This window comes from Setaria viridis, chromosome 3 (assembly GCF_005286985.2).
Source record: "Setaria viridis chromosome 3, Setaria_viridis_v4.0, whole genome shotgun sequence".
In the NCBI taxonomy this organism is placed as follows: Eukaryota; Viridiplantae; Streptophyta; class Magnoliopsida; order Poales; family Poaceae; genus Setaria; species Setaria viridis.
Window position 1 is genome coordinate 11,728,048 of NC_048265.2, and position 23,459 is coordinate 11,751,506.

Below are 23,459 nucleotides of genomic sequence, written 5' to 3' on the forward strand. Positions count from 1 at the left end.
AAGCTCGGTGCCGGCGACCTCGGCGCTGAGGAACTCCCACACGAACTCCACGCTGTAGGCAGGACGCCGCTCGGTGCTAGGATGGGAGCAAATTTTGGGGGAGGGGCGGCGGCGCAGCGGCAAGATAGAGGTGGCGGGGTCGGGGAGATGGGGTGTCGGTGTGGGAGCAGATGGGGGAGGGGGCGACCAGCGGCGGCGGGATGGGGTGCTGAGGTGGGAGTAGAGAGAGAGATGGGAGCAGAGAGAGAGATACGCGGCATGGCGGCCGCGACAGCGCCGCCTCATTTGAGCTCCTCACTGCACCTTGCCGTCCTATTCTCTGCAATCGCTGCACACATGGCCGCCCACTCCCCCACACCCTTCGCCCTTATTCTCCACCGAGCAGTCAGTCCTATCTCCTTCTCAATCTCTATTTCTTCTTCTTCTTGCTCCACCGCCCAGAACAAAACTGACTGGAGCTTCGTCGATCGATTCACTCAGCTCCGGCCACCACTCACAAATCGCCACCACAATCATCTCCAACACCCACCCAGCTACAATCTCGACCATCTCTCACCCTGATCCATTGCAATTCCGGCTGGGGATTAAAGAAATCCAAGCCAGCCAGGGCAGCAACTCAGGCCATCCTTTCTTCCACATCAACTGTTCCTCCACTGCTGGCAATGGCCTGAGCAGAGCACCGGCTGGTGGAGCCACGGCATGCCGATTGGCCCTATGATGACCAGCAGCTCGCGTTCCTCGATGTCAAGCTGCTACCTTTCATCTACTGCGACACAACATGAGGGGGGAGGGGGGAGAAGAGAAAGGGTCCTAATATGTGGGTCCCACCACCACGTGTCGTCCATATCAGCAAAACCGCCCACCAAAACCACCTGATAGCCAAATATGAATGATTTTAATAGTTGAATGGCTAAAGATTCCTGATCTTGCAGTTTGACTGAGCCAATCCTAATTCTAAACTTCATTTTGATACAGAACTAGGCCCACACTAACCTGGTTACCTGACAGAAAAGCATCATGTATGAATAAAACAACAGACAGAACAAACCACGGATCCGCCCAGAAATACAAAAACACGCAGGCATGCACGTCAGACGTCATCCATCCGCGATCGAGTCTATAATAAAAACGTAGCAGGATAACGATGCGGTGCAACTTGAGAGCCGTGCACGGTGCACGTACAAAAGGGGAGATATTCTGACGGGTCCACTAGAACCAGTTGAATGACACAGTGAGTGACCGAATATGAAATTAAGTGATAACAATCACGCGAAGACAATTGTTCATTCCCCTGTAGCCCTGTGCATACTACTCAGTTTGATTAATTATGAGACTTCTATCCATGCTGATCAAGAAGACATGATATAGGAGTATTATCGTGTGACTCATACGAGCGTTGCTCGATTTTGTGCATATGCAGATCTTATGCAAACAATCATATTCTGTCTCACACCTTGCACTAGGTCAAAAAAAGTAAAAGCAAAATTATAGCCATCAGGTCGATGAACAACGACAAAACCTCTGTACATCTTATATTCTTATTGTACGGTCACGGCACTGTATATGTGTGCTACATTCCCAGACTATTTTTGCCCATTGCCCAATTGATGCTCGTGGGAGAGTAGCTCCTGATGAGCCTGCAGCATGAACAGCGGCAGCACACTATTCGATCGCAACAGCCAGCCGCCGCCGCCGAAAAGGACGGGGAAAAAGAGGAGCGCTAGATCCCAAACGATCCACCTCGAGAAACCGACCCAGATCACCTATTATCCTACTGCTATAGCGACTAGCTATCTGGCTAGCTTACTTGGGCCGGGTGAAGCGATCGGCGCGGCTAGTTGATGGAGCCCGGCGGCTGCGTGCCGGCGACGAAGAAGCGGCCGGAGGCGGCGTCCTGGCTGGCGTAGTACACCGTGCTGGGGCTCACGTGGTTGTGCGTGCCCTCGTACGTGGTCACCACGTAGCTGGGGTCGTCCTTGTCCCGCTCCACCCGCTTCTTCACGTTGCACCCTTCCGTCGAGCACCGGTAGTAGTTCCTGCGCGCGCGCGCACACACACGATCCGTGTCAGTGTCGTCGAGATTAAACCCAGATCGTGAAATGTACTAGAAATTGCGATGAGTTGATTGATCATTTCTTATTGAAACAGACTACTAGCAGTAGCTCGCGTGATTGATTGATCGGTATCGATCGTTTTGTCGTGCATGTGTGATCGATGATCAGGATGAACAGCAATAATTCAGCTTGTCGATCGATTACCTTGGGTTGGGGCTGTTCTTTACGGACTTCTTGCCGTACTTCCTCCACTTGTAGCCGTCGTCCAGAATCTCGATCTCCGACCTCGTCCGGAACGCGATACGCTCCGTCCGCGGCCGCTCCGGCACCGCCTCCGCCGCGCCCCTGAAATGCCCAATCGAAAGCGAGCCCGGCCAATTCAGAATCCAGACCAATGATGATGCGCCGAAAAAACCCCAGACAGCTGCCAAGTGACGCACGCCACTCACCTAGCGGCAGGTACGGCGGCCGCACTAATTGCACTGCCAGCAGCGGGCACGACGGGGGGCGGCGCGCCGCCGTCGGGCGCCGTGGCGAACACGCCCGGCGCGGCCGCTCCTCCGCCGCCGCCTGCACCGTCGTCGAAGAGGAACTCGGAGATGTCGAACGGCTCGGCGGGCGCGGCGGCGCCGAGCGCGGCGGAGAAGCTGGACGCGGAGCTGGAGGTGGAGCTTCCCCCGTGGGAGAAGTAGGAGGACATGGAGGCGGCGGCGTCGCCCGCCGGCGCCGGGTGGTGGTACAGCACTGGGCGCGCCCCGACTGCCGCCATGACCGGATGGGCCACCGCCGCGGGAGCTTTGTATTTATAGTAGCAGGTCGGGGATGCGCTCGGAGGATCGAGCTGCCGGTGTGCATGGGGGAGTGAGGGATGCCGACGGGTTGGGGCGGGCGGATTTGTAGTTGTAGCAAGGAGGTGGCGGGGGGATGTGTGTGTGTGATTTGGGGGGATCTGCCCCGGCTTCCCGGTGAGCTTCCTGGGCGGGGAGAAGGTTCGGAGCGGCTGCGGGGGTCGCCGCGCGCCGCCGCTTGCCCCCGCCCGGCGTGCCACTTATAGCAGGTGGGGCGGAAATGTCTGGCTGCCTGCGGGGGCGCGACCCGGGCGGTCGTCGCCACGTAGTGCCGTGGGGGTGGGGCCTTCGCCTTTTCAAGGGGATCGCGTGGAGGAGGAGCCCATGTCCGGTCCGCCCGATTCAAGCCGTTTTCAATTTCCTTTTGCTGGAGCTGGGATTATAGACTGCGTGCAGCCGGAACAGTGGAACTGATTGGTGAGGCCATGGTACGTATGGATACGTGAATTGCACCATGTGCCTGGGCCCTGGGGACGTAGTTTCTGCGCACCAGAGCTTATTAATCATTGCACCTGAAAAGGCTAGCAATGTTTCAGAAAAATATACTATTCGTGAAATGGCTACAATTTAGAGCTTACACGAGTTAATTTTAAAAAAGAAAGAAAGGAGATTGACGTAATACATTAAGGGCCGTTTGGCACGACTCTGACTCGTGAAAAAACAACTCTGACTCTAGCTCATCGTGAAAAAACAGCTCTGACTCTGACTATGGCTTATTTTGTAAGAAAATATTTAGTAAAACGGATTCTCCTGACTTTTTAGAATGCATAGAACGTGTCAATTGTCCATTGTGCCCTTCCATATGTACGTTGCTTCCACATATGAGTTTTATGTGTAGCTCTATTAATAATGTGATTTTAGTTATTTTTTCCAATTTATTTTTTCCTCTCCCCTCGTATCTCTTTATTCTCTTTTTCTTATTTTCTTGTTTTCTCGATCCGTCTTCGCCCTTATCTTTTTTTTCCCGATTCCTTCTCATCTTATCTCCTCCCCTTTCTCCGTCACTGCGCACCTGCCCTAGAGTCGAGACCGCTCGGTCGCGCGCTCGCTCCAGCCACCGCCGCTCAGTCGCGCGCCCGCCCCAGCCACCGCCACTCAACCGCGCGGCCGTCCCGGCCACCCTAGCGATGGCCACTCGGCTAGACGCCCGCATCGAGCCGGAGTCTGGAGCGTGGCTCCAAGCCAAATAGCGGCGGCGCTGGGCCAAAGCACTGTCGGAGCTGATGCCCTGATGCAAGAAGAGAGGGAACAACGAGGTAGGAGTGGCAATTTCCATGTAATTTTCACCAGCTTGAGTGGCGATGTCAAAGCATAAGGCTCTGGGGAGGAGGTGAAGCTGAGGAAAGCTAGTTTTTGTAGCTCACGCTATCTAGTTCATTTTCCCCATCAGCTTTTGATCGGCATTTATGCTGAAGCCGTTTTGGATTTGGGTGTTTGGCAAGGAGAACTGAAAGCTGGAGCCAAAGCTTCTACCGAAGTTGTGCCAAATGGGAGCTAAGTGGGCGCCTTTGCAAGACTTGTTCATGTTTGATTTGAGAAATATAGTGGTCCATCGTCTTATCACTCCTCGCAATTTTATTTAGTTTGGGAAATGAAATAGGTGGGTCCGTTGCCGTGATGTCCCTCTGGACACACCCACATAGCACTTATTATAAGAGATTAGATGAGATGATTTTTCAAGCCGAACGCCCTCTTAGACTCTCGATCCCTCTGGACACACCCGTATAGCACTTAATAATAAGGAAAGAGACTAGATGAGATGATTTTTCAAGCCGGACGTCCTCTTAGACTCTCGATAGCACTTTCTTTCTCCTCTCATGTCCACCTTTCCGTCGAAACATTTATCATCCCTCACCGGTACATATATAATCATCAAACAATAACATGATAAATATAAACCATAATGAAAGATGGCTGTACCCGCCAACGGTCGTGAATCATTTTTTGAGTGATTCCTTAATGATGCATTCACTCAAGTAGTTTACTGCTTCTACTGTAAACCAAGATTTTGACTAGCTGGTCCCCTAAACTTTGCAAAGGCAGTGCCCCTATAAGAAAACCGGCCACACCGCGCAATGCGTGGCGGCCGCTCACCGTCGCCGTCCTCCGGCGTCGGACGGCCCACAACACAAGTACAATCATTCGAGCCAAGCTGAACGTCCAAAGCGACGTCCTTGTCATATGTATCAAGGTCGCTGTTGGCGCTGCACGTATATTAAACTCGGATGCACACATCGCCGTCATCGATATCAAAACAATTGTATAAGCAAGCTAAGCCAAAACGTGCACCGTGAAGGATCATCTCCCGCAAAGCGCAATCTAGAAGCCATGGCCTCGTCGGATTCGGCGCAGCTTCCTGGGACCTGGGGTAAAATATGCGTACGTTGCGTCGCCGGCCGATCCATCCCGGGCGAAGTTGTGGAGTCCCTGTCACCGCCGAATCCCTCCAGTGGCCGGTTGGCGCAAGCGGCTGATCAGGCACGGCTTGACTTCTGCCTGCCCCAGGACTGCTGCTCCCTTCGCATCCCTTGCAGTTTTTTATTTTAAAACTTTTCACTACGTGAGCACACTCGGCATGCGTGACGCATCGATCGATCGGTCACTGGGGATCGACGAGCAGAGAGAGAGACGCCGATGCCGGGTGGTGGTGCTCGGCGGCGAGCACATGCGAATTAGCTAGCGTCGTCGGGGGTCGGCGGCCGGGTGCAGATGCATGTGTCGCTGACGGACGTCGTGTCAGCTACTATTCCTCCGTTGTAAATTATAACTCATTCTAATTTTTAATTTTCTTGAAGAGTCAAACTATTTTATGTTTGATCAAAATTATAGAGAGAATCACGAAAGTTTATAGCACCGAATAGATATATTATGAAAATATATTTAATGAAGAAAATGGTACTTATTTGATGTTATGAATATTAGTACTTTATTGTATAAATTTGATCAAACTTGAGATACTTTAACCCTCCAAGAAAGTGAAAATGCCTTGTAATTTGGAACGGAAGGAGTAGCTCACAGGACGCACACGTGACGCATCGATCGCATCGCTTGCCGTCCCGATGTCAGTCCACCCGGAAGAAGATGACCCGTCGAAGCTAAGCGAAGCCCTTTGTTGTTGTTATTAAAAGGCCCCCCGGTTGCGAGGCCGCAGACGCAACCGATCTGGTGGCCTGGTGGGTGGATCTCGCGGGCGTGCGGGGGCAGTGCACCTGTGCGAGTGAGACGAAAAGCAGCACACGACCTCCGGAGGAAGCGAACAAAGCGGTGGCAATCAAGTTAGGTCGGTTTCTCCAATTTTTTGCAGACCGAATTTATCCCCGATCCCTTCTTTTTTTCGTATGCTTTATCGCAATCAGACGGCTGTGCCAGCAAGCTCTCAAAGGGTTTGTTCATGCTGTGTGAGCTTTACCTTTTCGGCCATGCGATTGTCACGTCATGGCCATGAAATTAGGTCACGTTTGAGATGTCCCAAAACGTCTGCGGCTTATAGGGATCTAATTAACATCATGTGTGCGCGCCCAATCAACATCTTTCTCGTGTCACATTTCAAGTACTGCTCTACAAATCATCTTAATACAGACAAAATACCGTGCATACGGACTGGGTGCATGTTGCTCCTGGAACTCTACAAAATACCGTGCTTCCCCATTACCCAAAATACCACTTCAGCAGTGCTGCTGACACCAGTACGCCACCAACCACGGCCACTCTTTCCTGATTTCAGAAGCTTCCACCCGCGCTCTCTCGCGCGCGCGCGCTCCCCCCCACCCGAATTTAAATCCAGGTTGGCCGACGACAGCGGCCCGTGCGATTCGACCCGATCCGGACCGGCCCCGTTCCTCCTTCCTCTCTTCTTGGAAGCCTCCCCGCCGTGGTCCGGTCCCGCCCCGAGCCGCGCGCACGTACGCAGCCAGGAGAGTACGTGCGGCTCTCTCGTCAGGGTCTGTTTAGTTTCCCTAAACTCTCAATTTTAACACTATGCAAAAAAAAATTCCCCATCACATCAAACTTGTGGTACATGTATGAATTACTAAATGTAGACGGAATTAAAAATTAATTGCACAGTTTTGTAGATGAAATTAAAAATTAATTGCACAATTTTGTTGTACTTTGCGAGACCAATCTTTTGAGCCTAATTAGTCAATATTGGACAATAATTCACAAATACAAATGAAACACTACAGTGTGCTACAGTGCTACAACGGTGATTTTGCATCTCTAAAGTTGGGCAACTAATACGCTGGGGCCCGGGGGCTGGGGCGGCAGGCGCTCGAGGCCGGCGGAGCGGCGCGCGCCGTGGCGTGGCGTGGCGGGGGGTGTCACGTTCGCGCCGTCGCCCTCCGTCCCTTCCGATGCGTCGATAGGTTTTTTTTGGGGCCCGCTTTGGTGCGATCCCGGCGAAACGAACGGCGCCGCTCTCGCTTTCGATCGCGGCGTCTGTGGCGCTGCCGCCGCGCGCGGATGGGTGGGCGGATGGGCATCCACGGCATGCATCAAGTTGCCCCCGCGCGCGCGATCGCTCCCGGTCGTCGGAACCTGCCAGGAACGCGGTCGGACCCGGCCGGGCGGTGGTGGTTGTCAGCGCCGCAGGGCCAGCACACGTCAGCCCGGTCACGTATGCTTACTCTGCTCACGACCTCTCGTCTGTTCAATCAGGGAGGAAAACTGCTGGGAAAGAGGACAACTGCAGGGAAAGAGACGCTAATGAGAGGAACAGGCTTAACAGTGAGGCTTCGCTACAGCCTACTACTCGTGAGTACTCCGCAATACAGTCCACAGAGCATGTGTACTAACAGATGCGCCAACGTGACCTGATGCCTAATTGCTTACGCAAAAGCTAAGACGAGAGGTTTTAGCTGGGTGTTTGTTTTTTTGAGCTGGCACGTCGAATGTTTAAATAAAAGTATTAAATATAGACTAATTATAAAATCAATTGCACAGATGAAAGCTAATTTGCGAGATTCGAAGTATTAAATATAGACTAATTATAAACCCAATTGCACAGATGGAGACTAATTTGCAAGACTAATCTATTAAGCCTAATTAGTCCATGATTTGACAATATGATGCTACAATATACATGTGCTAATGATGAATTAATTAGGCTTAATATATTCATCTCGCGAATTAGCCTCCATCTGTGTAATTATGTGTGTAATTAATTTTATAATTAGCTCATGTTTATTTCTACGAATTAACCTTCGAATATATTCTACTTCATTAACCTCCGAATATTTTAGTTCTACTTAATTAACCTCCGACCGAATATTCGATATGATACGAGGGGAGGTCGGACACTAGGAAAGGAAAAAAAAACAGAGAAGTAACTCATTCATTCAATGAAGTAACAAATGGATTCCACCTCCTCTTCTTCTCCAACAACCACTCTGGCGACCAAAACGAAGTCTCCGGCGACGAATCCAATTCCAGCGAGCTCCCCTTCGAATCAAGGTTTGGGGTTAGGGTTTCTGGGTTTGGGGTTGGGGATAGCATATATGGCTGCAGGATCTAAAGGGATGGCCGGGGGAGGCTGCCGGACCGGCGGCGATAGTGGTGTGTGGGCGGGCGGCGGCGGCGCTGCCCGCCGCGGTGGTGGAGGAGGCCGGTTGGGCAGGGCTGGGGTGGGGGTGTCGTGGCGCCGTCGGAGACAAGAGGGAAGCGCGAGCGGCGGGGCATGAGCTTCTTCGATTCGCGCCGGCTGTGATCGTCGGGGGCGGCTCCGGTGGCGAGGGCATCGTCGGGGACAGGAGGGAGGTGCTGGCGACGGGGGTGTTGGCTTGAGCTTGTGGGCCGTGGTTGGGGCAGGGGCTCCGGCAGCGGGAGAAAAGGGATTCGGCGCGAGTGGATAAGAGCGGGAGAGTCGGGGGCTCTCGACCGAGTCCTATCGGGAGAGCCCTCTAGTTGCCTCCATTGCTTAATTATCCCTGTTTGCTTATTCTGCTTGGTGATGTGGCGTCCTAAGGCCTTACGGTGCTGCCTGGCTAGTGGCATCGGTGGTACTCTGTACATGCCACTAGGCCAGCAAATGAAGAAGGCAGCCTGCAACCTTTTTCAGTCACATGCTGGTAGATGAATTGACAGGTTGTTTATCTTAAGCACTGTTTGACCTCGGCGGGTGGCCTTCTCGCCTACTACCACCACCAGCATGATAGATTGATAGGTTCGCTTGTGCTGCATCTTCTGTAAAGCGATCAGAACTGCAAAATAAAATGGAAACTGCAGGCACGTCTTGTTTATCTTAATTCATGTTTGTTTCTGCTTATCTGGACCTCTCTTATCAGGATAGCAGGGCTTATCTGATAAGCCTGTTGTAGGGAGAATATGCTGTCTGAATAAATTGAGTGTTTGACAATATTGATTATTTTCGGTCGATTGTCTAACATGAGTGTTAAAATGATCTTAATGCCCGTGAGGCTGATGATAGCTCATTTTTATTCTAAATACAAGGAAAAATCAACAATTCTAATATCTTTTGAGTTTGTTAAATAGAAATTATATTACAATACTATCAAATGCGTATAAAGATAATTAATTAATCAAAAGATGATTGTTTTCTTAAAAGCAATTTCAATTCTAATTTCACGTGTTAATTAGCAGCTTGCGCATGATGCTTGTTTTCTTAAAAGCAATTTCAACTTTGATGCTATGTATGCATGCATCTTGATTTGATGGTCAATTTTGATGATATGTATGCATACATCTTGATTTGATGGAAACGGCTGCTATTGATACACCTTCCTTACTGCTTTTTTAACCTGCTAACCACTACCTCGAATACGCACGCATTCATCACGCTTGAGCATGTAGTTGCTCGGTGCTGCAAAGGACAGCGAACTACGCCACCACGGAAGCCGATGCTCGACGTGAGACGTGAGGGCGGCGGGAGGGCAGATGGCCGTGGAGGGCGGCGTGAGGTCAGACAGACGCGGGACGGCGGCGGGATCTTGGGGCACCCAGTGGCCGGCGGCCGCGCGCGGATGGGAAGCCCGCGCCGGAGACCAGGAGGCGGCCACCGGAGGGCACGGATCCGGTGCCGGGGTTAGGGAATAGGGATAGGGATGCGGCAGGCGTGGAGGGTGGCGCAGGGGGGCAGGCGAGCGGCGCTTGGGCCGGCACTGGAGGCGTCGATGGTGGAGGGGTACCGGGGGAAAAGCGACTCGCTTGACCCGTAAGCGACGCTGAGGCCGCGTGCCGGAGAATCGGCCTCCACGTTATTTTCAGGATTCTGAGGTAAGAGGATTGTGTGCTAAGGGAGAAATAAGCAAACCATTTGGGTGGGATTATAGCTTATTTGAGAAATAATGGGAAACAAACAGGCCCGTACCATAGCATCAAGCTGTACTGCATGCTGGATTTTAAAAAAAAGGTTGTACTACATCTACAAGCATATCATCCACTGAGGCAACGATCTTCTGTTCAACCTAACCTGCTCCTTAATTAGTTTAAATAAAGAACAAAGAGGGTGGGTCTTTGAGAATGACCAAAAAGTCGGTGCTTTCCCATGTTTGCAGCTTCTTTCATGGTGACTTGGTGGGCTCTAGAAGGGCCAAGTGGTTGTTCACAGTATCTTAAACCTTTCAGTAATCACCAACTAACTAGCGTCTCTTTTTGTCCCTATCTAGAGCCTGTTCATTTGGATAATCAAGCACGTTCCATTAAGAAGGGACCGCGAAACTCTTTTAACGTAGGATAATGTGTATGATTGTTGCTCCTTTGTTTGGTAGGAGTACATTCTGATAACGAAGTCAGCAATTCAGCATCATATATACATGTCGCTATCAACAATTTTCTTACATGCGTGCATGTACCTTGTGCACTGTACTAGAGAGCCTATAAGGTCGTGACCACCACGATTGTCAAAAACAAAATCCATCCCTTTCTCTTGCGCCACAAACGGTACAGAGGGTTATATTCCAAAATTGAGCTACAACTCATACAGGCCATGGTAATCTAAATTCTACGACGAATTTAATCTTACCATTATTTATCTGCATTTTCTTATCCCACAAATCTTTGGAGTACAACTAAATTAACTTCCAATTTTCTCCAGAGATTTTGCGAAAACAACTTTTCTTTAAATAGTATTTATTAGTTATATAAAATATGCTGGTATAAAATGTTTTATTGGAATCTAAGAAAATATAAATACACCGTAGCAACTATGACGCCGAAATGATCGAATATTCAGTTTTTCATCTAAAAATAATCCAATACTAATTAAATAACATATAGCCATCTCGTATTGTGACATGCAGCACATGATCATATTACCATGCAGTTACAACATCAAGCCTTTTTGTAACGTCTGGGATAAAACTGAAGGAAAGTAATTTGACATTCTCCTACGTAGTTAATTTGACATTCATAGATTTTCCGAAAAAGAAAATCGTTCCCTTACGCATGCATGTGTTGATTGAACCTATAAAGTTGGTTCTGAAAATTCGAAACAAAGAACTAGTATGCTCTATCCTGTGTGCTTCAGTCGCAGTATCCAGCGGATCCGGCGTCCTCACAATTGAATACCAGAACCACCCCACAGGCCCACACCAGAATGCCAGATGTCGCGCGCGCACGTATGTCAATGTAAAACCATGCCCCAGGATGCTGCATCGCTAGTGGTGCGTCGCGAGGGCTAGCTGACTCCGGCGAACGAATGGGGATCAGAGCCCTTTTCCGGAGGGCATGCGGGATGGGGACGGCGACAACCCGACGTCGCGTCAGAAGGTTTGACCTCGCCGCTCTCGCCGGCAACTCGGCAGGATCCGAGAAGGCGGTCAGCAGGGTCCTGGAACGCGGGGGGGGGGGGGGGGGGGGGGGGGGGGGGGGTCAAGCCTGTGGCCTGTCCCGCTCGGCCTTTCCGTCCCCACGTCGCGGCCGAACCCGACGACCAGGGTAGATGGCAACTGCCGCAGCAGCAGTGGTAAAGGAGGGGAGGGACGGCCTGGCTGACACACGCCGGCAAAGCCATGCGGGCGGCGTCGCTGTCACGCCGTCGTGGGGAAACACCTGCCGCGCGCGTGGTTTCCCAACCAGCCACACACCGGCAGGTTTCAAGGTTGCGGACTTACGGTACAGTGGGTGCGTTCTGACCGCACAGGGCTGTCAAGGGGTCAAAACTAAGGTCATGTTTAGTTGCTCAATTTTGGAGTGCCAAAATTACTGTGCTAGCATTGTAGCATACTGTAGCGTTTCGTTTGTATTTGTAAATTATTGTCCAAACATTAAACTAATTAGACTCAAAAGATTCGTCTCGCAAAGTACAACAAAACTGTGCAATTAGTTTTTAATTTCGTCTACATTTAGTACTCCATGCATGTACCGCGAGTTTGATGTGACGGAGAATTTTCTTTTTACATAGTGTCAAAGTTGGGATTTGGGGGTGAACTCGCTCAACAGGGGTTACGGTGCTTGGACTTGGACGTTTCATGCAGCAACTTTGAACTTTCTGAATCATCGATCGCATGTGCCATGACCGAACACGTGAAGAGATGAATTGAGCATTCCAGTGATGAGTAGCTAATAGTGGTTTATATATATCAGCAGCAGCATATGTGCATCAAGAATCAGCATGCCGGAGGCTGAAAAGCTAGTTACAACTTACAACTGAAGAGGACTTTGATTGCCACACTCTGGACGTGTCTTTTGACAGCAGTATCTTCTGCAACGGTGTGATTCTTATTGTCCTAGGAGAGCACACGCAAGCAGAACTTGCAAACACCCCCATTTGTATTCTACGTATCAGACCAATAACACAGCCACTGATGCTGTAGTTACAATTAAGTATAGCTACATAAGCTTGTTAAACAGCTTAGCTGCTAGTCATCTGAGCTTATTGTATACAGTAACTGCCTGGTAGTGCCAAGAAATGGCTAGCTGCTAGCAAGCACATCCGGTTGTCTGTTCAGTGTCCGGGACTTGTTCTGCAACCGTCTTGAAGCAACTGGGGGCAGAGAAGGAACAGATGCATATGATTAGAACAGCAAATCAATCAGGGAGCTGCCAGAATCTGGCAACCTGCACTAACGGAGGATGAACTGAACCCTCCTACCTCTTTGCAAGTAATTTTGCTCTTTATTTTAAGAAAAAAGAAAGTATAGTGCATCCTTTCTAAAATAATTTCAAATTGCAAATAAACCTCTGGAGCCCATGAGCCAGAAAGACAAATTGGGTTGAAGACGAAGTATCTGAACAAGAAACTGCAGATGCTTTTACTTACATGTCCTGGTCATGCTCATGCGCCAAAGCAAGCTTGGCAATGCATAGAAAAGCAGTATCAACATTGTGGTCCTCTTTTGCAGAGGTTTCAAAATACGGGATATCGCCTTTGGAGGCACACCATTCCCTTGCTTTCTTCTCATAAACCTGTGGAAGGCCGCAAAGAAATTGCAGAAATTTCAAATTTATATAGGAAAGTTTGCACGTTCAGGAAACTAACCATTCTTTTGTTGCCACCATCTAAATCAATCTTGTTCCCGACCAAAATGAATGGAAAATGTTTAGGATCTGATGGGCTAGCCTAAAATAGAAAAAGATGAATAATCCTTCAGTTAGAGTACTCCGATCGATGCAAGACGCAATAGAGTCATACAGTAAGCAACAAAACCAAAACGTAGCAAAGGCTCTGGTAATTTAAATACTGCGCCAGACAAGTAGATTGATGGGATAAAAAATTTAACAGTTTTATTTGTTTTCTATTTTGGAGGTAAAAACATCAAACCCACACAAACTAAAAATGAAACACTGCTGCTACTTAAAATGAACCCACACAAACTTAATTATAGATGGTTTTGGCAATCATCTGGAGCTTATTTATTTCGATGGCGAAGGACCACTGCTGCTACTTATAAAGTGTCATTTGCCGTCGAAATCAAGCTGCTAAGTTTGTCTGCTATCTGAATCTGAGTATCTGATACGAAAAAGACAGGACGACATAAAAGTAAATTTACTTGATTGAGGAACTCATCATGCCAGGTATTGAGTGTACTGAAGCTCCTCTTAACATTGACATCATAAACCAGCACACAGCAATCGGCACCCCTGTAGAATGCTACGCCAAGGCTCTGAAACCTCTCCTGCCCTGCCGTGTCCCAAATCTGCATCAGAGCAACACACAATGACTGCATGGCCCGTTTCTCTTATCAGTGGTGCAACGTGCACGAATCCTAATTCGCACAAGAGGATCACCTGCAAGGTGACAAGCTTATCTTCAATGAGCACCTCCTTGGTGAGGAAATCAGCGCCGATCGTCGCCTTGTACTGCTGACTAAACTTCTTGTTCACATATCTAATCATTGTCAAGCAAACCTAAGTACTTCAAAGGTCGAACGCCTTGAAGACACAGCGACAAAAAAAACACTCTTACCAGCATGCCACACAGTCACACAACACTTGTTTCCGATTCATGTGCGAAGCATACTAAACAACGACTGAATGTATGAACAAATAAAGCAGAAGTTTAACTGAAAATCTCATCAACGTTACCAAGCCAAGGATACTGGTTCATCAGCGACGTCTTGCCGACCCTGCACTCGCCAAACGAATCCATGTCAAACCAATGGTGAGCACTAAGCATGCCCCAACCGAGCACAGGGCACTAAAATCAGAAAAAAAGAAATGGAGTGGCGAGAAGCGAAGAAGATGAAACGGCGACACGAGAACGCACTGACCCGCTGTCGCCGAGGACGATGACCTTGAGCAGCGTCCGCCTCCGCCACGACTCCATGGCCGGGAGAGCGAGCCTGCAGCGACGGATGCGGGTGGGCGATCGCTTCTTTGCTTGCCTTCACTTCTCCTCCTCCCTATCTTGTATCACGAGGGGCACGGGAGGAAGCGTGGGGAAAAGAGGAAGAAGAGCGTTGGGAAAGCTGTGGGCGCGAGCGAGATTTGATCTGGGGGATCTTGCCGACGGCCGGCGTCCCTCGCGCGGCCGCGTGATGCGTAGATGTGGACGGCCGTGATCGTGAGACGCGCCACCGCGCCGGTCTCGGTAGAGCCGTAGAGGGATAGACGACGTTCGAACTTTGAGCTTGTGTCTATAAAATTTTATTGTTTCCGGAAGAACAGAGAAACAAAGAAATGGAATAATAATTCAAAAAAAGTTGGGCCACAAAGAGGTGTCTGAATTTGTACCCATGGGCCAAATTTGCCAAATGTTCATTACTGTGTGGGCCAAATCCTTCAAAGTTCGGAACGAAGTGCAACGTAGGCCGCAACAGGACGTCAGGACAGGTCGGATTCAACCATTACCCTCTCCGTCCTGAAATACGCAGATATCCCGGATACTAGCGTACCACAACAGAAGACGCATGTACTCTAAGGCAGCAGTTGCAGATAACAAATAATTTATTTTTTAAATGGCAATCATCCAAATATACCTGCAATATTTTATATTTGAGGATAAATTTAAAACTTGAATGCATTATATTTCATTGGGGGGAGTAGCTAGCTAATAACCACCATCTATTAGCTAGCTGACACTATCAGAATTCAGAAATACCGGATCCAACGGGCTACGGGCATTAGTCCTGTCGGGATACATCCAGTACCCGCAAGGAAGGAAAAAGTCGGACTCTTATTAGGATTCCCCTGTAATCGTACTAGGACTCATCCCGTGTAATCCTACTAGGAGTTCTCCTTGTAATCCGACTAGTAATTTGCCCCTTGGAGTATATAAAGGAGGGCAGGGGTATCTAGCTCGGCAGATCACACCTCAACACCCAAGAGCAGGACGCAATATACAAACACTCCTAAATAGGACGTAGGGTATTACGCTACTCTAGCGGCCTGAACCTGTCTAAATCCGTGTCTCGTGTCCTCGCTTTTACCTTCAAATTTCAGATCTAACAATCTCCCGCTACACATTCTGCAACCTCTTGGTAGACGGCCGGTAAGTCCTCTGCCTGCGATGCCACTCATGTACTTGCCTCCCTAATTAAATTGGGGATAAAAAGGTAATTTGTTCTGTAGCGGGCCAAAATCAATCAACGGAAACAAAAGCGATAGCGGACAGACCATTTACAGTGGTCAGACGTGCACATGGAAAGATAAGGTGAGTTGTCCATCGTTTGGCCAGATCTTTCGGGATCCGCGCGCGCCCGATCGCCCACGCGGCGACCCGGATGGCGTCTCACGCAGGGCCCACATGCAGAGGCCCCACAGCTGCCGTGGAAAGTTAAAAGCGCCCGCAGCGATACACGACGACAGCAGCACACGACTCTGGGAGTGCAGAGTTGCAGAGAGCGAACCCAACAAGCCATCACTCCCTAGCAATCTGAGTGGACGAAGCCGCGGGCGCAGCCACCTGACCTCGCCGCCGATGAGCCGCCTCCTCTCCCGGAGGCACCTTGCCGCTGCCGCCGCCGCCCGTCGATCCGCTCCCCTCGCGTGCGTGTCCAGGTGATCCACCTCGCACCCCCACTCCCTTCTCCATTTCCGCGATCTGTTGCGCGCTGGTGGATCGTGCGTGTGAATTGGGGCGCCGTTGCGTGATGTGATGCGGATTGGGGGATCGCACTGAGTGGCGGTACGCACCGAGTGGTCGCGATAGGGTTACCTGTCAGGGTTGTTGGGGCGTGCGGTCGAGTCGCTAATACTGGAGGATGCACTAGCCTAGGATGATAAGTTCACTTCGGTCCGCGGCTGATTGTTTGGGTGATTCGCAGGTGGCTGCACACGCCGTCATTTGCAACGGTCTCTCCACAAGAGATTTCAGGTTCCAATCCCGCGGAAGTGCATAATTTTGGTGAGGGTTCTGCTTGTGGTTTTGTTTTGTTTTTTAAACCCATGCTTGTGTGCGTACATGGAAATGGAATAATATGACAGTTTTTTTAGCACATTAAGATGATGTTTAATTTCTCCAACCAAACGCTCAACAATGTCATAATCTGACTATGAGGTGCATGCGCCTCAACCGCAATGGTTCAGTGCAGGGCAGCTGGACAGCATCTGCTAACTGGAACTGGATAGTTGATCCTCTAAATGGTGAAAAATTCATCAAAATCGCTGAGGTTAACGGAACCGAAATAAAGGTACTCTTCTCTTCTATTTCCATGTTGCATTCACGCAAACATAAATTCAACTACATTTAACCTTTATAGCGTTCCTCAATTTTTTTTTTGCAAAACACTTTGTTATACGTATAACTTAATTTTTCATATTCCTTTTATTTTAGTGAGGGTATGCAACTTTATTCATATTACTATGAATATTCAAAGATATAGCTGCTGTCAGTCAAAAAGTTGCATTTAAACTTGTTTGACATTATTATGTTGCTATGTGATATTACTGTTGTTTTTTTTGAAATAAAATCTTCTGTCAAGTATGCTCTCATACAACTTCTGATGTTTTTTTTTCTTCTGCAGCCATTTGTGGAGAGTTTATCTAAATGCCCAAAGCATGGACTTCACAACCCACTTAAAGCTCCAGAGAGGTCTGTGGTGTTCCCACCTCCCAATGAAAATTGATACAAATGCATAGGCAGAGCTTTATATGCCATAAATTCATTGATGTGTTTTTCTTTTCATGGTCTCCAAGCTACAACTTATTCTTATCATAAGATATTAAGATTATTTATGTTTTAAAAAGCTCCAATATGCAGGTACCTCATGTATGGAGATATATCTGCAAAAGCTGCACATATGCTGGGCCAACCTGCGGTATGCCTTATTGATACTAAATTATTTAACCCTCTTTTATCCTTACTATTATTTTGCGATGATGCTACTGTGCTTGAGAAGAGATACAGTTAACACTTCTTTTTCATAGATACTTTTTTCATGGTTCATTGTTGTCAAAATGCTCTATGCAGGTCTCAGATTTCTTTGCTAAACTTATCCAGAGGGTATCTCCAAAGAGCTACCAGCAAGCTCTTGCAGAAGTTCAAGTTTCTCAAAAGTTCTTGGAAAACTTCTGCGGAGATCAGGTATTTGAGCCTCTGTTTGCTTCTTTTTTGTATGTTCTAGAGATAAGATTTCTTCATTTGCATGATGATGAATGCTGTTATATATGAAAATTTATATATTAGTCTTGATGCAAGTAGTTGTAGTGGGTTGAGACTTGAGAGCATGCAGCAACTCCAAATAGCTGTCAAAGTGTTCTAGTCTGCAGATTGGAAGAAATTGCTCCATTTTGCAGTTTTAAAGACTGCAGTTTTATCTTCTTGTCATTCATATATTTTCTTTTGTCTGCTGTAACAGGTACGCTTTCTGGCAAGGTCATTTGCTGTACCTGGCAACCATCTTGGACAAAGAAGTAATGGCTACCGTTGGCCTTATGGCCCAGTAAGTGTTCTTAACAGCCTCTTGTGAAAAATTATTGTATTCGATATTTCTTCAATTTATTTTATCTACAGTCTTTAGAGCACATAAAAAGCCATTCAAAGCAAGTCTAGTTATTGCAATTCAATTTCCTAGGGGATCAAGTTGATTTAGATAAAGCAAATTTCTTAAGGTGATAAGCAAGCCTGGGTTGTTGAAGCACTTGATCCTTTAGAGTTATATTCCAATGTCAGTTTCAAGACATACCTGTCTTTCAACAAAATCTAGTGTACCTGCTGTCTGGAATTAGAACCTGAAGACAAACTTACTATGCTAGTCATATTGGCTGTTGTCATGACTGTATATTGCCCGAATATTTTTGCACATTCCGATTGATGTTTGCATGCGGACTGTCACATGTTAGCTGGCGATTTAGTTTTATCTCTTATCTTATGAAGTGTAAAATGCAAGTTCATTTTTCTTTAATTCAAATTGTGACCTGTTAGAGCTAATATGACCTAAAAACTGAGCAGGTTGCAATTATCACACCATTCAATTTTCCTCTGGAGATTCCCTTACTACAAGTAATGGGAGCACTATACATGGGAAATAAGCCACTCCTCAAAGTTGACAGCAAGGTTAGCGTTGTGATGGAACAAATGCTCAGGTTACTTCACGATTGTGGATTGCCTGCAGAGGATATGGATTTCATAAATTCTGATGGTGTCACTATGAACAAGCTGCTGTTAGAGGTATGGATTCTATAACTAGCTGGTACTGGTTGTAGCAAGATAGAGTAACTAGAAAAGGCAACTCACTATCACTGTCATTGCCATGGAAGTTGCTATTGGGATAACAAACTGGATTCTTACTGCTATATGAGGAACTAGTTCCATGTTTGAACGTATACCTGTTTTTCTTGTTAACATTTTAAGTTTAAGAATAAGAGCTGGTCATGTCATTGATAAGCACCAGTAGGTTTTGGTTCAACAATTCAGTATCATTTTCGTTTTTTGATATGTGGTACGTTATGTTCAACAATTGATGTTTTATAGAGTTATTTTACAGATCTGCTAGTTTTTTCATCCAATGTAGAAAGTCCTTCTTGCCCAAGTGGATTTACACTCTAATTATAGGTGGTAGATTTCATGCTTGGAATTTTTGTGATCTCTTCTAGGCTAATCCAAAAATGACCCTTTTCACTGGGAGTTCACGGGTAGCAGAGAAATTGGCTGCTGATTTGAAAGGCCGAGTCAAGTTGGAGGATGCTGGTTTTGATTGGAAAATTCTTGGTCCAGATGTTCAAGAGGTCTGAAGTCATATTTATGTTCAACATCTAAAATCATACTCCATATATTCACAATCAGAATTGTGACTTGACTGGATTTTGTGCCAAACAGGTTGATTATATTGCTTGGGTTTGCGATCAGGATGCTTATGCTTGCAGTGGTCAAAAGTGCTCTGCTCAGTCTGTTCTATTCATGCACAAGGTAAAGACTAACTGCAAATGTGGCTTACTTTGCTGGTGGGCCTGGGTGGTGATTGTGGACTATGTTCATCGCCTATGATGCATAATGTTTCTTGGTTGGTTGATAAATGACCTGTGTCTGGTCTGCTGCCTAGTTTGTCCTGTCTTGTTTTTTTTGTCAAGTCAGTGGTATCTCTGTTTTACTTTTCTAGTATTTGGGTTCCGTGTTGTACTTGTTTCTGACTCTTCTTCTTTAATGAAATGATATGGAGCTCTCCTGCATATTCAAGAGAAAAGAAAATTGACTTGTGGCCCCAGTTGTTGTTGTCTTTTGGCGTTTGTTTGTTGTGTAGGTTTGTCAATTCTAGTATTTAAATCACCTGCCTAATCTTATTGGTCTAATTTTTTTTTGGTTAACAATGTATCTACTCAAGAGGACTGGGAGCAGGCAACAGTTGTAGATGCGATTCCTACGATGTTTTGAACTTTGGAGGCTATTTGAGAACCTTACAATGCCGTTTGAGCATATTTTGCATTGCAATCAGATTACTATGTGTGTCTTTGTTCTTTATTTGTCGTATAATTTGCTTCCACTTGCAGAATTGGTCTTCTAGCGGGTTGCTTGAGAAAATGAAGAAACTTTCTGAAAGAAGGAAGCTTGAAGATTTGACAATTGGCCCGGTCCTTACGGTAAGTGGACAGTTCCTGGCAGTAATCACATAGTTTTCTTCTAACTTCCATGCTATGGTGTGATTTTCACAGCATTTAGTAGTTAAAAATCTTAATCAACCAATAGATGGAGCCAGGTAATAATATTGTTTCCTGTTATTTTAATAGATATGAGGTCCAGACATCAAATAGTGTAAGATGAGGAGAAAGAAAGGATCTTGTCTTTGCACAGTACAGGTGTCCATCTAAAAGGTTAATATGTGTGGAGAAAAAGAACATGTAGCTATTTGTCACTGAATTGTGTGTGAAATTTTTATGTGGTTGCATAATTGGTTGAATACCGTAAACATTTTTTTGTTTCTTCATAGAATATTAACTAATAATACCATTGATCTTTTCTGATCCAGGTTACCACAGAAGCAATGACAGAGCACATGAACAACCTTCTCAAAATACCAGGATCAAAGGTTCTTTTTGGTGGTGAACCTTTGGAAAATCACTCTATTCCAAAAATATACGGTGCTTTGAAGCCAACTGCTGTATTTGTTCCTCTGGAGGAAATCCTTAAAAGTGGGAATTTTGAGCTTGTGACAAAGGAGATATTTGGTCCATTCCAGGTAATAGACCCCATCTGCAATTATTTAATCATAATGGGAAATAATATGGCAGTGCTTTATGGTAGTCCTGGCATTCCTGACACTAGTAATACTAAACTTTTCCACAAGTGCACATCATAGATGGATTCATGGTATCTTTTTTTTCTCGAACGACGCAGAAGAGCTGCGTGTCATTTCATTACGAGAGAAAAGAGAGTACAACGAGTCCGGTTATGGACAAAACCCATGCACTGAAACACACCCCCACACACCTACACAGCGAAGCTTACAGACGCACCACAACAACAAGCATGACCTCGACCAAGTGGCTGAAGCAATCTCTCTCTAGCCGCGTACTCCACAAGAGAATTTAGGACGTCCATGACCAGTATGAAGAGCATGGGAGAGAGTGGATCACCCTGACGAAGACCTCGACTATGAAGAATAGATTCCCCTGGCTCCCCATTCACTAACACACGAGACGAGGTCGGCAAGATTAGACTTAACATGTCCCGCCATCTCTGTCCAAAACCCAACTGCCTCATAACCTCCAGGAGAAAGGACCATGAAACCGAGTCGAATGCTTTAGAAATATCCAGCTTGAGGAGAATATGAGCCTCTTTCTTCATGTGCAAGGATTTCACCATTTGTTGGACAAACAGGAAGTTGTCATGGATATTTCTTCCCCTGACAAAGGCGCTCTGATTGGTGGAAACCATTGAAGGCAGTAGAGGGGCAAGCCAGTTGGCTAGAACTTCTGTTACTAATTTGACAAAACTGTGAATCAAGCTGATAGGCCGATAATCCTTGACATGCAGAGCATCCATCTTTTTGGGGAGAAGTGTGATGAATAGTATTGTTCTTGTTTATGGACCACATTTCTTCATTCTCTTTGCACAGTTCATTCATGCCTGTATTTTATTTTATTCTAAGCTGTATAAAATTTCAGAAAACAATAAATTAATTGTTATGCCTGGCATTCCTATGGGCTATTGCACTGCTATCAAATATAAAGTATCAACCTCATCCTGAAGCATTTACTTCAGATGGACACATGGCCATGACTATGGGTAAAGCATGCTATTCTTTGTTATGGACTGCAATATCTATCTGTAGGTTTTGCCTGCATTCATTCTAAGCTGTGTGGGTGTTTCTTACCGAACGCTTAATTATCACCTTTACCGACAAATGCGTAGTTGGGGGTTAATGACATGTTTCTGTGGCATTGATGTATTCAACTAGCGTTACTTATTGTTAAGATGTTCTATATTAAAACACGGATCTACCCTAATTTCATAATCCAGGTGGTCACAGAATACTCTGAGGATCAGCTTGACTTGGTATTAGAAGCCTGTGAAAGGATGAATGCGCATCTGACAGCTGCTGTAGTTTCAAATGATCCATTATTCCTGCAGGCAAGTTGGTTTTCTTCTCTGTTGGGGATGTTTTCATTCTTATATTCATCGACTTTGTTATTGGAACTCTTCATTTCTGTCATGAAACCGGTTAGATGAAGTTGGGATTTCCCCACGATATTGCAAAGTTCTTCAGTTGTGTTGCTGTCAATAATCAAACACTTGAATGACCTTAGAGCCCTTTCCTTATCCCTGTTCTCAGGACGTGCTTGGGAGATCAGTCAATGGGACAACATACGCTGGAATCAGAGCAAGGACAACTGGCGCTCCGCAGAACCACTGGTGAGCTAACACACGCTACCACTCTTAACAACGCCAATGACCACCTGCATATGGATGATCACCCACAAAATAACATTTTCGTTCCCATTGTAAAATTCAGGTTTGGTCCAGCCGGGGACCCAAGAGGTGCAGGCATCGGAACTCCAGAAGCCATCAAACTTGTCTGGTCCTGCCACAGGGAGATCATATACGATATCGGGCCCGTGCCCAAGAACTGGTCGCTCCCCTCTGCGACATGAAGGTATGGAGATTTGGCAGCTAGAAGAGAAGAACTGAAACAATAAAAGGGGGCAGAGAAGGGGAAGGGTTCAGGATTGGTTGAGAGCCAAGTCGAGCTGTTTCGAATAATTTGCCGGTCTAGCCATTATCTTTACCCTCCAGAAACGTAATATAAAGGGCAGAAAAGATTCTTTTAGCGGTTGATCGGGATCGGGGATCGGTTCAATAATAATAGAATTGCGCAACTGCTTTTAGTTTGTGCTCGTTCACTCGCCATGTGGATGCCTCGCCAGTACAATGCTGTGCGTCTTTGCTTTCGCAGTGTTCTACTGTTCCTAAAATCTACGTGGACGCACTGGTGGAGCAATGATCCTGTCTAGCTGTCTTAGCAGCGGCTTGCGCGATCCTGTTTGCCATGTTGATGTCGCCAACAGCGGACGCACGGGCTCCAGTCTTCTGGATGCCGGCGCGACGGTGAATCGGCGACGTCGTCCATGGCCGGCGAAGAGCGCTCCGAGAATGCCGGCATTGCCAGCTGCCACAACCATGCATACATACGTACTATTACGGGGTGTTTGACAGGAGGTCCTAAACTTTAACAGTGTCACATCAGATGTTCAAATGCTAATTAGGAGAACTAAACATGAGCTAATT

At 47.0% G+C, this 23,459-nt stretch overlaps 3 protein-coding genes across 3 annotated transcripts; 1 reads left to right on the plus strand and 2 right to left on the minus strand.

Annotated features, from left to right (window-relative positions):
* Window positions 1-1,460: 1,460 nt before the first annotated feature.
* LOC117847421 (uncharacterized) lies at window positions 1,461-3,137 on the minus strand. Its single transcript, XM_034728628.2, has 3 exons — window positions 2,504-3,137; window positions 2,259-2,399; window positions 1,461-2,036 (listed from the first exon to the last, which is right to left on the minus strand). Exons 1-3 carry the CDS (start codon window positions 2,821-2,823, stop codon window positions 1,835-1,837), a joined length of 663 nt encoding a protein of 220 aa, XP_034584519.1. The 5' UTR covers window positions 2,824-3,137; the 3' UTR covers window positions 1,461-1,834.
* A 9,274-nt stretch (window positions 3,138-12,411) lies between these two features.
* LOC117847528 (ras-related protein Rab7) lies at window positions 12,412-14,752 on the minus strand. The gene is made up of 7 exons (XM_034728742.2): window positions 14,569-14,752; window positions 14,398-14,424; window positions 14,087-14,186; window positions 13,849-13,995; window positions 13,338-13,418; window positions 13,119-13,264; window positions 12,412-12,842 (listed from the first exon to the last, which is right to left on the minus strand). Exons 1-7 carry the CDS (start codon window positions 14,622-14,624, stop codon window positions 12,779-12,781), a joined length of 621 nt encoding a protein of 206 aa, XP_034584633.1. The 5' UTR covers window positions 14,625-14,752; the 3' UTR covers window positions 12,412-12,778.
* Window positions 14,753-16,028: 1,276 nt separating this feature from the next.
* LOC117850331 (probable aldehyde dehydrogenase) lies at window positions 16,029-23,062 on the plus strand. The gene is made up of 15 exons (XM_034732157.2): window positions 16,029-16,297; window positions 16,564-16,643; window positions 16,826-16,929; window positions 17,263-17,330; window positions 17,499-17,556; window positions 17,709-17,822; window positions 18,097-18,180; window positions 18,690-18,908; window positions 19,334-19,465; window positions 19,557-19,646; window positions 20,225-20,314; window positions 20,701-20,910; window positions 22,194-22,304; window positions 22,507-22,586; window positions 22,687-23,062. The coding sequence occupies exons 1-15, from the start codon at window positions 16,044-16,046 to the stop codon at window positions 22,823-22,825; spliced, it is 1,833 nt and encodes a 610-aa protein (XP_034588048.1). The 5' UTR covers window positions 16,029-16,043; the 3' UTR covers window positions 22,826-23,062.
* Window positions 23,063-23,459: the final 397 nt, after the last annotated feature.